The following is a 17,806-nucleotide window of genomic DNA, read 5'->3' as shown; positions in this document are numbered from 1 at the left end:
TAGTATATAGGAAATACACTATCAAGAATAGAGCATGTAGGGATGCCTGGGTGGCTCAGTGGTTGAGCATCTGTCTTCAGCTCAGTGCATGATCTCAGGGTCCTGGGATCAAGTACTGCATCAGGCTTCCTGCAGGGAGCCGGCTTCTCCCTCTACCTCTCTGTGTCTCTCATGAATAAATAAATTTTAAAAAACAAATTTTAAAAAAGAGTAGAGCATGTAAACATAGGGTCTTTTAATTATAAGGAGTAACTGTTTTCATTTCAGCAATGATCAAGAATACTGCAGGTTCATGGTCCAGAGAATAAGGTCTTTGGAATCAGACAGACTCTAGTTCAAATCCTGGTTGCATCCCTTATGCATTAGTTACTATCACATAACTTCTGGACTCGGTTTCATCTTCTGGAACATACAGATAATATCTCCCTCGGGTTATTGGGAGGAATAAACGCAGAACAGTTTTTTTAATTAAATACCTGGCACATGTTAGACAGTAAATAGCAACTGAAATTTTATGCAAGTGTTTACCTTGACCTTTTTCCCTATAGTTGATCCTCACTTTTCTTCAGTGGACTCCTCCTTTCCAAAATGCCATATTGTGTAATGAAGGTCTGACATTGAAACAGTTCTCTTGATGGGGACTTTGGTAGTCAGTTGCCTTGACCCCCTGGCTGACCTTGACTGTGTTATTGAGAGGGTTGGGATATGAAATTGCATGTTCAAAAGCTAATCCTCTTTACCCATCTTGACTATAGCCCTGAGATTTTCCCATTTTCCTGCTACTTTCTTTTATACTCCTAACACCTCTTTATTGTAGGGAGCAAAGGCCCTCAAATTGATGTTTCAGTTCCTCTATTTCCCCAAAATCTTATAGCCCAGAGCAAGCCCTTGTGGGAAATGTATGTCTTTTTCCTTAGGTGTCCTTGCAAAAATTTAATGGCACAGAACAATTAGAAGCATGTAATGACCTTCTTGCACTATCATTGTCGTTTGGGCACAGACACTGATTTTCCTTATCTTGGCATGTGAAGGAAGGAGTCTGATTCCTGTCTATTTCTCCTAAGCCTACAGTGGCACACACCCTCAGCAGAGCAAAGGAAGGCCACACAGAGTCTTTGAGGGCATTGGAATGGGCAGCTGTGGAGAGCGTGGAGGTTGGCCCAGCAGAGAGACACCAGGCTGTAGAGGATGCTCAGAGCAGGTGGCTGCTTCCCTGGGCTACATGTGTTATAGAGTCAGCCTGAAAAGATGCTTGCAGTTGACCAGATGCCCCATTTTGAAGTCTGGATGTGACAAGGAGGCTTTTATGATTCTTGTTCACAGACCAGTTCATGTTTGTCCCTTCTTTTCCAGGTATAAAGAGAATTATTGAATAATATGCAGCTATCTAACCCCACAGATCCTTTGGGGGGGAAAGTACCCATATGGGAGTACCAGTAATTTGATGAGACTGGTTGAAATGACTCTTTAAAAATTATATTTTTACAGATATTTTTCAACAAATGAGCTAAATTTATTCTTATTGACAGACATGTAATCTACTTAAGTAACAATTTTATTAGGACCTTTTTATACCTCGTTCATGTTAGCTATGTATTTGTTAAACCATTTCATTGCCAATGTATAAGCATCTTACTTATAAGAAGCTAAATTAAGCTGGCAAAGAGGAATCTACCTCTGGTGTATGAAATGTTAGAAAGCTGCTCTGCTCCCTGCTTCAGTGGTGAAAAGCAAATGCAACACAGACATAAGGCTATTTGAACTCTTTATTTGCCACATTTACAATATTAATAACAGCGTTTCTAGAAGTTGTCACATCAAGTAAAAGATCTTCATTCCAGGCTGTCTTTTGGGGCCAAATTGAGACTGGATGCATGCATTTAATAAATTGTAGTCTCAAGTAGTCATTTTTGTAAATAATTAGTTTCAGTGAAAGAATAAGTTAGCATATTGTATGCATGTAATGTTGCAAATGTACATACAGCAAACTTTGCTATTAATCAACAGTCAAGCACCGCAAGTGGGGTCTCATACATAATGAATTGTGCTTAAGCCTCATGGGTTTCTTGATAGAAAAATAAAAGAAAACACAAGTGTAGTAAGCTTTTGAATAAAATTTAACTAGATTGCTCTGCATCCTGTAATTGTTTTGGAATCATTAGGGACCTGATAATTCATCTATAGTTTTGGGGTGTTTTTATCTTCATCTGTCAAATAGTAGAGATTTTAATGATATGTTAAAGTGTTGATAAAATACAATTTTCCTTTTAACAATTTGAACATTTAGGGGAGAAAGCAAATAGGCTTTTTTTAAGGCATTCTTGTCTGCCAAGGATACTATTTAAATCATGTTTTTAAAATGTTTTATTGCTTATGTGTTTAAGAATCATTTTCAAAAAGAAAAAATATATAGTTCTCGTGACATGTCCCTTGTATTAAGGAGTTGAAAATTTACATAAAATTTTCTGGGTTTGGAGGGTGTTTTAAAATACTGTAAATTCCTCTGTGGTCCTGATTAGGTTCTGACATTAATTTGAGCCCCAAATTTTGAGGGCTTAGGATGCCCATTAAAAACTGATATCCAATTTAAGCAACATACCTATGACCACCCAGAAAGTGAGTAAATTGGGGCCCAGTTAAATTTTACTGCCTCTTCCTCCTCCTATTGTTGACCTTGGGACATGAACCATCGGTGGCCTCTGATAGGATCATAAATGTAGAATTCATTTTGGAGGGGGTGTGATTGTGGAGGTGGAAGCATCGAGGCAAGGAGCAGGATTTATGTCCATCTTTGTTATGAACCACACTATAAAAGCTCACCAAGGGTTTGCAGAGCACCTGTCAGAACTCCAGCTAGCCCTCCCGCCGGGATGGTTGAAAACACCACCTTCCCCATGAAGCCGTCCCCACGACTTCTGTCCAGACTGAAAGTGGTGGGCTCCCTTAGCTACTGCTTTCCCCCCGTCGTACAGTAGCAAAGTTTCTTCGTTTCATAGTGAATGACCTGTGGAAACAGACTCTAAAACCGAACACGTGAAAGTCAGTCTGTAAACTCACGTGTTATGAGTAGTGGCAGCTCTTAACACCTTTAGATGCGCAAATATATGAATCGTGTCCACCACTGGTTGTGCAAACTTCAGCGTGATGCTGATACTTCACGTTGCGCCCTCCCTTCTTTCTCAGCTATGTCGTGCTCCCAGGGCGGTGTGAGAAGCCCACACGCTGTTGGAACGGCACCCTACACAGTCACGGGAGCCGCGGTGAGGCTCGCCTTTCTTCCTCATCTCTGACTCAGCTCTACTGTTGGAGGCCGATGTTTCTTAGTACCAGCATCAGCACTTTGATTTTTCCTCCCTCCTCTCTTTTTCCTAGTTTAGAAGTTCAGATAACTGCACAGACTCCATCACACCTGAGTGGTGGTATCGCCCGACAGATGCTGGCCACCGGGCTGTGTCACAGAGCCATTGCCCACAGTATCCACCCATTGGACAACGTCAGGGGAACATGGGATTGTCGAAAGGCAGAGTGGAAAGTTGCTGGCACCACCTCTGTGTCTTTACCTTCATGTTCCTTCTCTTCTCGGTTGTGCTACAAACACTGCATTCTCTTGTCACTAAGCCGTATACATAATGGATCCTCGATAATTGCTTGAAGAGGATCAAGCCACAAAATTCAATTGGACTACAGAGCTTAAAAATCTTGATTCGGCCTTCCCGTTTAAAAAAAAAATGATCTGTTTTGATTGTAGGTAGCATAATTTATTTCTTGTCTTCCATCCTACCACTGGAAAAAAAGCAACTGAGCTTTAGCAAGAAAGTATAATTAAATGCAGGACAAATCCATCAGACACAAACACAAGAGACTCTGCTAGAGGTCTGTTAAATTAGACATAATTGTGCATTTGCCAGTGATATTTAACAGCAGTATCCACATGTTTTAAAATCACCTCTATTGCGATTTTAAAGTTTTGCTGGAAACATGCACCTTCCTGAGGCTGTGGGGTCTGGCGCTCTACCCTGGAGTCCACGCTGTGTCCTGGAGCCAGAGAAGGGGAGATTTGCTCATCTAGCTCAGCTTGGGAAATGTTTCTCTTCGTAAGAGTGTCTAAAATGCTGATGTGGCCAAGGTTCTGGACTCTTCTTCCCACTACAGGCTGTACCCCAGTATCCGTGTGTTTTCACACAGGCCAGTCTCCCCACCCTGCTAAAGGACACAGCCTTGGTCTCCTGCCAGATTCCGGGTGAACTCCCAAGGAACCCTTGTCCCGGGTTGGGTCTCTTTCCTTGGGTGAGCCTCCAGAATCACCAATTAATGTTCCCAACCCCCGTAAGCCTGAATTTTATCCTTTGAAGACAGAGATATTGGAAAGGGACCGGGGTCGGAAAAAGAGATTTTTGAATGCCCGGCCGTCCGCCCCCCTGGGTGTAGCTAATGCTGCTAATCAGATGTGAGTAGCTTAGAACTTCTGGCCTGTTTTCTTACATCAAGTGGGATTTAAGCCAAGTACATGACATTTTAATGTCTTCGGGAAGTAGAATCCACTGAGAAATGAAGATTTAGTGATTCTTTACTACCAGTGAAGTCTTGAGGCACCCCCATACCTGAATACCCAAATCTCCTGCCAAGCTGATTGAGTCATAAAACGTTGAGCAAATTTGCAGCATGGGAAGACGCTGGAGGACGTGGGGTCAGGGATGCTCGTCCAGGTTTCCTTCCATGGTGCCGGCCCTGGATGCACCGGTGCACCTTGGGGACTGCTCTCTGCGGGGCTCCCACTTCTGCAGCTGCCATAGCCTGAGCCCGGTGTGTGCGACCTGGCCAAGGGTGCCACACCTGATGGGAAGGGCCGTGGGCCTCCCATGTGGTGGGTGGATAACTCAGAACCTCATCTGGCGGGGCCGTTCCATTTAAACTTGGTCCACTCACCTTGTCTGCCTGCTGCCCGCCGTGTGATGCTCCTTTGTTCCCCTCGCTCTCTAATTGAAATCCATGTCTTGACATGCCAGCTACGTGGCAGGTAGGAAGCACAGCTTTCTCGTGAACACCATCTAGGCTCATGTATGCAGTGCTGTGGGGTTATGGGTTCTCCCTCCATGTACGTAGGTAGGGCATCGTGGCCTCATTAACAGATGTTTTAGAAGTTTGCTCTACATTATATGGTCTCATTCATTTGGGGAATATAAGAATTAATGAAAGGGAATGAAGGGAAAGGAGAGAAAATGAGTGAAAATATCAGTGAGGGTGACAAAACATGAGAGACACCTAACTGGGAAACGAACTAGGGGTAATGGAAAGGGAGGTGGGCGGGGAGTGGAGTGACTGGGTGATGGGCACTGAGGGGGGCACTTGGTGGGATGTGAGCCCTGGGTGCTATGCTCTATGTTGGCAAATTGAACTCCAATTTTAAAAAAAATTTAAAAATGTAAAAAACCTCAAAAAGTAAAAAAAACAAAACAAAACAAAAAAAACAGTTCTAGAGCCTCTCCCCACATTCCTGTGTCCTGATTTGGGCTGAGGGGCACATGTGAAATCCGAAATACTTCCACAGTGGAACGTTCTTTCTCCAAGTCCTGGAAGAGAAGAGGTCAGGGCTACGTCCCCAAACAGGTCACGACTCCAGGACAACCTCACTCAGGGCTCTCTTTCTCGCTGGCGTTCCGGGGACTTCCCCTGGAGGGTGTTGTCCAGGGATTGCCAACAATTGCATATTTCTTGAAGAAACCCTTAAACCACATATGATTGCCTGTTTGCTCTCGTACGGTGTGCCCAGTGCTCTCTATTGTCATCTGTAAAAAAAAAAAAAAAAAAAAACAAAAAAAAAAAAACACCCAATCAAGCCAAAGTCATTGGTCTGCCCCTAGCCAGCCAGGTTGAAGTAAGGCTGGGCCAGGGTGCGTCCAGTGTCTCAGTGTCGGCCTCAGGGTGGCTCTTGTTGCTGATGAGTGGCATCCTGAGAGCAGGTCTCAGCGACGCCGACGTGTCCCGTTTCTGCGCTGTCCCCGCGGATCGCAGGACAGTGGACTTGCTGGCCGGCCCACGGACAGGTGCGTGGCGCCGTGGTGGCGGGAGGCAGGCTCCCAGGGAGGCTGGGGCGTGGGCCTCCGTGAGCGTGGGCCACGGAGCCCGTAATCAGCGGGGCTTCGGGGCTGGTGGGGAGGGAAGCCCGGAGAGACTCCTCCGTAATCAGCGTGGCCGCCGGTGGGGCTCGCTGCCGTCCCACCGCCGCTCGCCGCAGGGCCGTGCGGGAGGCAGGGCTGCGGGGAGGCAGGGCAGAGAATAAATTTCATTTTATTGTAGAAATGGAAATTTGTGTCATGGCTTTAAAAATCTGGTTTTATGTGTGTGTTTAATGCCATTCATTTTAAATGTAGTATCATAAATCCTTGCTTCAGAAGCAAAGCTGTTTAATTACATTTCACCCATGAATAGTTACCTAATGCCAATAGAGAAAGAGTTAAAAAGGAGACCTACAGAGTAAATCAGAGGTTGAGATCTTTAGCACAAGCATAAAAAATCAATTTAAGATGAATTTTACTACTATAAAAATTCTTCAAATATCCTTTTAAGAGTTGGAAATGCTAGTAGGGACACAGCTCCCATTCGAGTCCCTCAGCCACGTGGAGGACACGGCCACCAGCCTGGGTAGGGCCTCCGGTGCCCAGACGCCCCCGTGGCACTCAGGAGCCTCCGACGGAAGCAGGTGGCCGGTGGGTCCTGAAGCCCTTGCTCCTTGGTTCGGGATGCCCGGCCTCCCGTGATGTGTGCCCCTGGCCCAGGGACCCCATCGGCCACGTGGGTGACGGCTCAGAGCACCCCACAAGCTCTGATACCATCTGTGGCCATGAGAGGCTGGCCTTGGACAGTCCCGGGGGGGAAACATGGGCACCCAGGCGGTCCCTGCCCCTCTCCTGCCTCCTCAAAAGGGAAGGCCCCCATGGGCTGAGAGCGGGGACATGGGCACCTCAGCTGGGTCCACCTCCCGTTTGGGCAGGTGTCACACAGATTGCCGCCTGCTGGTGGCCCAGGCCTTCGCGGCCACGCTGTCCCCCCCAGGGGGCGTTGGCCTTGCTTCCTGGCAGCAGCCCCAGGCTCTCCGTAGCGCACCCCTGCTCTCCCTCCACCCCCGGGGGGGACGGCCGGGCACCTGACGCTGCTCCCCACCCTTGTTTGCAGTATTGTCAGCGCGTGTTGATTTGTGCGGGAGGAACAGTGTGCGGACAGAGGGACTGGACTTGCTCGAGTTGAATAACGTTTGAGGGGCGCCTGGGTGGCTCAGCAGTTGAGCATCTGCCTTTGGCCCAGGGTGTGATCCCGGGTCCTGGGATCGAGTTCTCCCTCAGGCTCCCCGCAGGGAGCCTGCTTCTCCCTCTGCCCATGTCTCTGCCTCTCTCTCTCTGCCTCTCTCTGTGTGTCTCATGAATAAATAAAATCTTAGGAAAAAAATATGAAGGATGTTTGAGCCGGGCATGGGAAGTTTGACCCTTTCCCCGACCAGATGTCCTGATGGAGAGAGACCAGGGCAGGAAGGAGGTGCCGTGTCCACATCCAGGAGCATCTTTGCGAGGCCCTTGAGCTGCTCCGCTGGCTCCGAGGTGCCCCTCTATTGCTCTGGGGTCCAGGCTGGCCACAGGCCCGTCCACAGGAGTTCCCACCCACAGAGATCTCGGGAAAGTGGTGGCTCCGGGGCCTGCTCTGTCCATCAGGGGTCAGCAGGATGGCTGGACCGTGGCCAGCACCTCGGGCATGCATCTGTCGTCCCTCTCTGCCTGTTTGCGTCCGTGGGCTCAGTTCTTTCTTCCTTCTGTCTGGTCCCTCGTTACCACTGTCCATGTGCAAGTGCTTAAAGAGCCTTCCCTGATCCACTGTCTGTTCTACTGTGGAAAAACAGCATAAAGGGTGTTTCTGTGCATCCCAAACAAGGAAGCTTATTTCTGCAAAGATCCAAGGCCATCAGTGGAGACTCTCATTTCCATGGAATGCCAGGCATGAAAGACTTGGACTCCAGCATAGGATCGTGTGCAGGACCTGCTTAGAGGTCGTCAGGGGTTCTCTGCAGGTCTAGCGTGAAGCATACCTGCTTCCAGACGTGCAGCGGCCTGTGCGTGCCGGTGGCCTTCTCACACAGACGGCGCCAGGCTGCGCTCTCAGGGACTTGAGTCTCACTGTCGTCCCTGCATTGGGCCACATGGCCCAGTGAGTGGTGACCCTCGTAAGGCTGCTGCGTACAAGGTGAAAAAGGCAGGCTGTGGACTGACGCCCGTGCACGCATCCTCAGCACACAGGGTGAGCCTGTACCTCCCCTGCCCCCAAAGCTTCAGTAGCCGAGGATAAAGAGACAGGCTGTGCCTTCCAGGCCGGGAGCCACTAGGAAGCCTGCTGCCTGTCCAGGGGCTTGGAGGGTAAGGAAGGAAAGTCAGCTGAAGAAATCAGACGTGGTGCCGGTGCTTTGGTGGGTGTGGGGTCCTGGGAAAGTGAAATGAAAACTGGATCCATCGTGAAAGTGTAGGGCTCCGAAGCAGCAAGAGTAAAGCCTCTCCGTGGGCATCTCCCCAGAGACCTGGCACCTGCCAAAAGTAAGTCAGCTCTGTGAGAGGCAGCTACTGGGTCCCTTGGACAGAGGAATTAGACCCCGAGGGCAAGGAGCAAACTGAACGGAGTCTCAGGTATGTTGGTTTGAGTTTAAGGAGATAAAAGGAAGAAAGTGACCGTAGTGATTGAACAAGGGAACTCGGAAAAAAAAAAAAAAAAAAAAAAGAAGCCAGAGCACAGTGACTGATGTGAGCCTCGCAGGACGACGGGCACACGGATTAGACACTGCAGCGTGAGACTCTGTAGGCTGGAAGCAGACCCCAAGGAAATCCCCCAGAACGCAGCTCAGAGCGGTGGAAAATCCTGAATGTGCTGTTGTGTTGAAATTCAGTAGGATTGGGGAGGGGGTTGATGAAAATGCAGGTGAATTACTTTGGTAATATTTCTTAAGTACTTTTGATAACACATGGCGATTTTACAGATGAGCGACGGAGACCCACGTGCGCCTGAGTCTTAGGAAGGGGCAGCCACATGCCCACTGGGGCCACTTCTGTGCTTATCATCCTGGCTCTGTCCCATCCTGCCAAATACAGGAGCCTGTGTACTAGGCTGTTCCTTCCTGGAATCACCTCTTGGTTGTGTTTCTTAAAGCTAAAGGTGGAAACGTGGCTGGGAGGCACCCCACGCCCTCCCACAGGCACCTGCCCACTGCTGCGCCGCACAGCGGGCACACATCCCGGGGAGACTGCTATGGACTTACACGTTTCTGTTTGCTTTTCACACGTGTGGACGCAGGGCCGGAGGTTTATTATGCGCCTGTTATCACTTTTGCAGACCCGCAGAGGCCCCCACTCCTCCCGAGCTGCTCGGCTGTCCAGAGGAAATGACGGAGCCACTGGTGCAGTGCGTGGCCTGGCTGGATGCCTATTTCCGTGAGCCCTCGGTCCTCCCGGGCCTCCCCTTGCCCGCGATTCACCATCCCATTTTCCAGCGAGGTCAGTAACTCCGCCGCCTCTTAGGGTTTTGCTCAGGGAGCTTGACTGATGAACTATCACTTACATCGCAGCCCATTTTATCGACTACACTGACTTGGTATTTTTACATCATCTAAACAGAGACAGCATGTGGCCACACTATAAGGACAAGAGTTCACGATCTCCACCCATTCCAAATGCTTGTGTTAGTTTTGGCACATGGTCACATAATTCTTGGCAAAGGCAGTAAAAATGATGCATGCAGATCGACTCTTGACTCTTGTTGGCTGAAAGGTTTAAATGGGAACACATCTGAATAGCAGGGAATTTTTCAATAAGCTTATTGTTAACTTAAACTATCTGCTTGCCAACAGCACAGAAAATGAGGCTTGTACATGGACAATTAGCCACTTCCATAAACTCGGCTGGTGACATTTACATCAGAGTGGGTAGCGGCGTTGTGTTGTCGCGGATAAGTTCTCAGTCTCATTTCTCAAGCTTGCCGTAGTTGGATACCGTGTTCTTAAAGCACGAATTGAGAACTCATTGCCTAATGTAGCCGGCTAAAGGCACATGGTCTGTGGTCGCCGAAAAACATTTTCCCAGACGCTTCCTTTTAAGTTGTTTGTGCCTTAATTATGTCAACTAAAATTACTCTAGACACACAGCAGAGGTTTCTTTGGCATAGTAGTGATTTTTTTTTTTTACTCATTTTAATATAGATGCGTGTGTGTGTACACGTAAATATGTAGATGTGTGCACACGTATACTCAAGGGAAAAAAATTTTAGGTTTTAGGTAAGGCAAATTTAGGGGATCCTGGGTGGCTCAGTCGGTTGAGCATCAGACTCTTGGTTTGGGCTCAGGTCGTGACCTTGGGGTGGCGAGATCGAGCCCCACGTTGGGCTCTGTGCTCAGCAGGGCATCTGCTTGAGATTCTCTCTCCCTCTGCCCCTCCCCCTAAAATAAGTATATCTTTAAAGTAAACTTAAAGCAATCTTGAGTTTCAAAACTGAGCATCCTAAATATGTTTAATGGCATTCTAATAGCTGCCATGATTTTTAGCGAAAAGGAACTTAAAAGTAGAGTAGAATTTTCAGGGGCAGTGACTAGAGAAGCTCCTGGAAAGCTGAGCTCACACCTGAGTTGATTAACAAGGTCAAACAAGTGAACAGATAATACCTTGAGCATTTTCGCACATAATGAACTGAAACGATACAAGTGTAATGAGCAGGGCCCCCTATTAGCCCCCTGCGTCGTTCAGACGGTCTCCAGGAGGGGTGTAGGAGCTCCGGTGGGCCTTGGCACATCGCTGTGAGCACGTGCTGGGTGGGCCCAGTGTCCGGGGAGGGGTGAGGGGGGCACAGCCACTCCATAGTAGTGGGAGCCAACTGGCTGCCCTGAGGCTGCAGGGGACCTGGCGTGGCCACAGGCTCGAATGTGGCTTCATTTTTTTTTTTTTTTTTTTGTGGCTTCATTTCTGAAGTAGGGGCTGGGAAATCCTGGTGCCCTGAACTCCTCCATCCGCTGTCGCCACATGGAGAGCACTGCTGTGCCACTGGGAGCAGGAATTGCCCTGCTGGCTTTTCCCCTCTTTGAGTCCGTTGAATCTTGGAGCAGAGATTTAAGGTTTTAAAATTTTCAAGACAGAAAAATTAGAAAACCCAAGCAGGGAAGGGGGAGGTGGGAAGTGAGCTTATAAAATCCTGAGTCCTCAGTGTTTGAAGAGGGTTGGGACTGGCCACCCTCACCCCACCTCCCTGGCACCAGGCCTGCACCAGGCCATCTCCTCGTTCGACCCCCACGGTCAGTGCGGGTGACCAGAACGAGCCGGAAGCCGCTGCTGGGGTGAGGACGAAGGCCATGCAGCCCAACCTGCAAGGCCGTCCCTGGCGGACGAGCCCCCACGGTGCTGGCAGGCACTTCCAACTGGGGCCAGGTCCTCCTAGCCCGGTTTGGGGGAGACAGCCTCCAGCACCCTCCTGGGGGCAGGGTCCCCAAGGCCAGCCCCGCCTCCTGGCGGTTAGTGGTTGCTGCGGGCCAGGATTTCCCACGCCTGAGCATGTGCAAGCCAGGTTTTTCTAATTTAGCTCAATCACTTACTCCCAGGCCAGGACCAGGTGTGGGGATTTTACGGTTTAAGAAGGGAGGTGGTGGCTGGTTATAATACAATTGCTAACACGGAGTTAATTGGCACTAACCCCCAGATGTGGTGACACCCGTTTCTATCCAGTGGTGGTTGGCCTCGCTCTGTTTCTACTTTGTATCTTGTAGCACCAGTGAAATCACTGTGAGGGCAGGTCCCTCACCACACGAGGAAAACTCTTTTGGCAACCTCGGAGACCTCTAGAAACTGGGCACTAACATAAAAAAAGAAACTTGCAGATTGGGAGGCATGGGTACTTTTTAATGTGGAATACATGGTTTTGTTTATTTAAAACGAATCGTATTTTCTGTGCATCTTAATTTTTGGACACATTTAACGTGCGTTTGCGTAGCACGTTTTCAGCATGGTCCTGCCTCTGCGGTTTAGACCAGGTCAGCCTGTTTCGTCTTGTTGTAAAACCATAATCCTGATCGAGCTCACCCTGGAGCTCCAGCCCTTAACCTGCCCGTCCTCAGGCATGGCCTGTACCGCGGGGGAGCCCCTCGGGGCCAGGCCCCCCTGCATTTCAAGGGCCTCTCTTGTCCGTAGGCAAGGCTGCTTCGCCATTCCAGGATCTTTCATGAGATGAGCATGCTGTTCACCACTGGTTCATTGTTAAGGCTGGTCACCCCCGTGCGCCGAGGTAAGCCATACGAGATTGCAGTTTTTATGGGTTAAAACTTAACAAATACTGGAAATTTCACATAGTTCAACTTCTTATCTTGGACATCTTCCCAAGTTGGATTAGTAACAAGTTAATTGTCTGGGGTTTTGTGCCAAGGAGCCGAGAAGCTGTCTTTCCTGACCAGAAGTCTGGAGGTGTGTCTGGCCGCCTCTTGGAGCCACTGCAGGGGGGGCTCTCCGTGGGATGGCGGCTGCGGCTACTGGGAGTGAGATTCACGTGCTGCTCAGGAAATGACGAGAAAAGTGCGTGTTGGATAAGCTGTATTTTAATTTTCTTATGAGCTTGTGTTTTTAGTGGAGGGCATCTCCTAAAACAAAACAAAAAAAAATGTGTGTGTGGGTTTGTTTGGTTTTTTTTTTTGGAGTTTTGGGGGTTGCTTTTTGCTAATCTGCTTTATTGAAGTAGCAACAGGACCATTTATTGTCGCCACTGTGATGGAGAGCCAGCAGTCTTGAGGCGTAATGAAGCAGTTTAGGGAGTCAGGTGCTCCCCTCTCAAGTTCTTGCAAAGGTCAACGTTAGTTTAGAATTAGAGTAAGAATTCAGTTTTTTCTTCAAGAAATAGTTATTGAATGAAGCCATTGGTCTTGAGATAAACCTTAATGTTCCTTTTATAATGAAATACTATTTAAAGTTCTTTCCTGTTAATATTTTCTGGCTTTATATTTACTTATTAAAGGTATTGTAGGGGATGCCTGGGTGGCTCAGCGGTTTAGCGCCTGCCTTCATGATCCTGAGGTCCTGGGATTGAGCCCCACGTCGGGCTCCCTGCATGGAGCCTGCTTCTCTCTCTGGCTGTGCCTCTGCTTCTCTCTCTGTGTGTCTCATGAATAAAAAAAATAAAATCTATAAAAAATAAAATAAAGCTATCGTAGCGCCATTGCACAATATGCATCTTCATGTACCCTTCGTAGTCTGTGCTAAAGCAGGTAAAAAAATACAAGTAGCAAAAAAAAAAAAAAAAAAAAAAAAAAAATTACAAGTAGCACCTTGCCAGAAGCAGTACTTCACAGAGTTCAGGAAAAGCAGACCCAAGGGAAACTGAGACCAGCTTTCAGATTCAGGATGTGTGTGCAAGCTTTCTTCCCCTCCTCAGCTGTCCCGCGTGTCGAGGTACCAAGAACAGGCGGGTGCCCTGCCAGGCTGGGGTGGGGGCTCCCTCCCCAGGTGTCCCCCCAACCCCCGCAGACCGAACCCCGTGCCGTGCAGGGCGGTGTGAGCCCTGGGGTGTGGATGGTGGTGGACCCCAGCTGCTCCTTCCAGTGTCGTCTCACAGATGATGGTTTTCAACAGATGAGTTCTGAGTTTTCTTTTCAAAGTGACTGCAATGTTCCCTTTTAAATGAAATATTTAACACTTTAATAATTCCTTCGTCACAGCTATTAGCTTGTAGCTATGAAATCCAGTTGCATGACAGTAGTAAAATCTGCATTTGTTAAACCTGCTGGCGAGTAGTGTTTTTTTTTTTTTTTTTTTTTTTTGTAACTTCTCTTAGGAAGCCTCAGAAAGGATTCTCGTATTTGTGTATCTCAGTTGAACACCCTCTTTCTGAAGGGGCTCTGCTGAAAGCCCTGCCAGAGAGTTACGGGAAAGGCCTTTCCAGGGTGAATTAATTGCCCACTGTGTCCTGGAAGACAGTCCCACTGTGCCGGGTGCCTTCCAGTGGAGGCCTTGTGAGTCCTGGAAGGCGGTTGGACCATGAGGAGGTGAGTAGTATCATTACCTCGGGTCCTCACCAGAGACAGCTCTTTAAAATTAAAAATCCATCTCAGAGAGCCAAGCAAGGGCTAATCATGCCAGCCCCAAGCCCTCTGTTCCCGAGTCCCCAGCACAGCCCTTCTGCCCTCCCGGCTGCTGCTCACGTCCAGGAAGTAACAGGGTGCCCTGCCACCCCGGGCAGGCTGTCTCCCAGGAAAGAAGGCCCCAGCCCTCTTCCCGTAGTGTCCCATGGCCAGTTTTGCTGTTCTTCACGTTGGCTCCTGTAAGTCCTGCATAGAGCCTGAGCCCATCTGCAGTGCGTGCTGCAGCAGAGACGGAGGGTTTTTTCCTAGCCTCCCCTGCATATCCACAGCAGGAGGCAGCTTTGTGCATTCACCAAGTTTATACTGTTATTTTTCCCTGGCCTTAAAAAAAAAAAAAATCTAATTTAAGGAGAGGATAATAGCTGGAGTAGGGGATGGCATTTACAGCTTCTGGTCGGTGGCTCTCATGGTTCTCCCGTATTTTAAATGAGGCCTTATAAAAATTGTTGGCCTTGCGATGATATTACCTAGTCTGTAAACCTTTCGATGCCCATTTATTGATTAGAAAGAACAAGCTAACAACAGTGCACTTAAATTAAGTGGGAAAGAAAGAGCTGGTGAAAATGTGCTTTCAACCCTCTAGCTGCCGAGCACCTTTTCGGGGGCAGCGGATGCGGCAAGCTGGCCCAGGGCGCGGGGAAGGTGCGGATCTGCAGGCCAGGGAGGGCGCCGGGGTGTCCCGGGCCAGGGGTCTGACAGCGGGGGTGTCCCACTGCGACACGGACACCAGCCCGGCATGTGTGTGCCTGGGGTTTGGAGCCACCAGGGGACAGGGCAGAGGCAGGCACGAGCCCCGAACACACGCTGCACGGGACGGACAGTGAGCCCCGGACGTGAGCGAGGTGGTGAGCGAGCCGTCTTCCTCATTGGGGACGTCTACTTGCTTCCCGACATTGGGGCCGGACGGGCCCGTCCCCATGATCTGTCCCCAAGGCTCCAGGAGGCCTTGCTGGTGGGAGCGCTGCCCCCCGGACGGCCCCTTCTGTGTGGCCCTGAGACCTCATGCTCGTGGGAACCGGCGCTGAGGCCTGTCCCTGTCCTGGTGGACAGAAGCCCCCCTTCGTGGGCGTGTCACCCCCGGGCCGCCCGGCCCCCGTCTGCCTTAGACTCTGTGCATCACTTCTAGCTCCTCAGCCGAAGAACCGAGCTCGGTGACCAGAATTCTGCGTCCCACAGTGAGGGTTTCCGAGGGCCGGGGGTCCCCAGCCTGTGCGGGGTGCTCTGCGGAGCCCCTGAGCGGTGGTGGCCCTGTTGGCACCGCAGCCGCCTCCCCCCTGGGTTCTGGCTCCATCTGGGAGGTGGGGGACCGGCCAAGCCGGCTTAGAAACAATCCGTGTTCTTCACACTTAGCTCCAACTTGACTGATCAGCTGCATTTTGGCGTACGGGTGAACTTCACGGGCCAAAGAGCCTGGGGTTCAGATTATGTCTTAGTTCATTATTTCCTATTTTATTATGCAGTTTCCTGCCTAGCAGTTTTCCTTAGTATTTGTTTATTCTTTGTACTGTGCGACCACATCTTGGATGAGGACCTTTTAGCTTCAGCTATGATTCATTTAAACAAACAGCTTTGTCAGGTTCCTCTTGACTCCCCACGCCTCCATCTGGGAACGCGTGTGTGCAGACACTCTGGACAGTCTGTTCATCTGTAATTTCTATACTCCTCACCCCTCCCCAAGACATATCAAAATATCTTAAGATAGACAAATATATATATATTTATATGTATATCTGTGTACATGTGTATATGCATATCACATATAAGCATGTACATGTTATATGTATATATGCCCTATTTTGAGAATTATTGCTCTAAAGGGATTCATTGAAACGGATCCCACTCTTACGAGAGCTTCTACAATGTACTTCACTCTATGCTAAGTTTGACCTTCCCAACTTAATGATTTTTGTTTGAGACCTACAATTGCGTATGTAAGAAGCCTCTTTGCTGTTGTAATGAACAGCTTTTAAACGTTTTAAGTTGTATATCCATACGTCTTCCTCATCTTGAGCTCTAGCCAAGTGAGAAAGTGGGAGAGCCAGTATGTCATTCATCTTTTTGATTTGGAAGGTGTGAGAGCAAAATTGATGGCACTTCGGTGCCTGTACTGTCAGGTTACAGAGTCGCAGCAGGATGAGCACTCCCTCCTGACTGTCTGAAGAGTGTTGCCAGGTGCCCACTTTGCCAGGATATCCCACAGTAGAGTGCTGTTGGCAAAGCCAGCTAGAACCATCAGGACGTGTCCAGATACTTCTGGCCCCAAGTGTGGTTTTTCTTTTAAATAGTTGGATGGGGGATCCCTGGGTGGCGCAGCGGTTTGGCGCCTGCCTTTGGCCCAGGGCGCGATCCTGGAGACCCGGGATCGAATCCCACGTCGGGCTCCCGGTGCATGGAGCCTGCTTCTCCCTCTGCCTGTGTCTCTGCCTCTCTCTCTCTCTGTGTGACTATCATAAATAAATAAAAATTTAAAAAAATAAATAAATAAATAAATAAATAAATAAATAAATAGATAGATAGATAGATAGATAGATAGATAGTTGGATGGAACAAATAGTTGGATGCGTGAAGCTCTAGACTCTTGGGGAGACCTCTGAACAACAGAATCAGCTAGTAGAGGCGGGGAGACTGCTTCAGGTTCTGCATACCGCGCTGATTCTCTCACACCTGACATAGATCCCTCCTGGGAAGAGGTGATATATGCTCGGAACGCACATGGTCACCTGACACTTATCCTAGAGATAGTTGTAGGCGCCCCCTCCCATGGAGGAGAAGTTAGTCTGTCAATTGGTACCAGCTCCTGAGATGCTGCTGTGGCTGCCCGGGGCCCACAGTCGGCTGGGCCTCAAGAGCAGGCCTGGTGTTCATGTACCCAGAGCCCTCTGATAAATCGGTGATCACCATGGTCTCCTGGGAAGCCTCATTCAGTGAAAGTTCCATCCCAAACCTGGGGAGGTGGTCAGATCCTCTGTTCCCTGAGGTTTCCATAACAAAGACAAAAAAAAAAAAAAAAAGCTTGAGGAGGAAGGCCTTGACTCCAGGCCACAGGTGTCACACAATGTAAGGTAACCTAGATTAAAAGGTGCTTTGAACATCAGCTACTTTCAGACCTCGTGTAGGACAGGACAGGGTCTCGTAATATTACAAGCAGGTAATGTTTATCATTGAAATTGTCACCAATGCTACTTTTATAGGGAAATAGTCTCATGAAAATATCAGTGTTACATCTAGCATAGTGATTAGATAGCAAGCCCGTGGAAGCTTCTCTTACACAGAAGTCCCCTAATTGTGTTCACCCATTTGGGAAGATCGCCTGTAGTGTCCGCATGATGGGTGGATGTGGGTAGGCTTCACCTCAGAGGAACACAATGTCCGATCTCTACCTACCAAGAAAAGTAAATTACATTGTCAGTTTTTTCAGTTTTTCATTTGAAACGGGCTTTGAAAAAAAAAAATAGGAATTTTCTATCAGGTCTGTATTTTGAAGTGAAAAAATAGACTTGTCACCTAAACGTGCTTTCAAAATTTTTATTCCCACTGTAGGCACTCGATTAACATGTGTTGCTCCCAAAGAGAATGTTTAAATATTTTTGTTGTCATAAAATGTATATTCACATTTTACAGGCAGTGTTAATGCATTTTTAAATGCATTTTTATATCATCCTAGAAATAATA

The 17,806-nt window shown here is 48.6% G+C and overlaps 1 protein-coding gene and 1 long non-coding RNA gene across 2 annotated transcripts in view; one reads left to right on the top strand and one right to left on the bottom strand.

Moving 5' to 3' along the window:
- MGMT (O-6-methylguanine-DNA methyltransferase) overlaps window positions 1-17,806 on the top strand; it is a 280,813-nt gene that overhangs the window by 223,854 nt on the left and 39,153 nt on the right. The window contains exon 3 of the mRNA XM_072804870.1: window positions 9,364-9,524. Coding sequence (XP_072660971.1) covers window positions 9,364-9,524 — 161 coding nt within the window. The remainder of the gene's footprint in view (window positions 1-9,363; window positions 9,525-17,806) is intronic.
- Window positions 1,779-9,601, bottom strand: LOC140620686 (uncharacterized). The gene is made up of 3 exons (XR_012020403.1): window positions 9,290-9,601; window positions 4,927-5,786; window positions 1,779-3,783 (listed from the first exon to the last, which is right to left on the bottom strand). It is a non-coding gene; the product is annotated as an uncharacterized lncRNA (long non-coding RNA).

This window comes from Canis lupus, chromosome 29 (assembly GCF_048164855.1).
Source record: "Canis lupus baileyi chromosome 29, mCanLup2.hap1, whole genome shotgun sequence".
Lineage (NCBI taxonomy): Eukaryota > Metazoa > Chordata > Mammalia > Carnivora > Canidae > Canis > Canis lupus.
The sequence above is the reverse complement of the archived record's forward strand: the minus strand, read 5'-3'. Positions and strand labels throughout refer to the sequence as shown.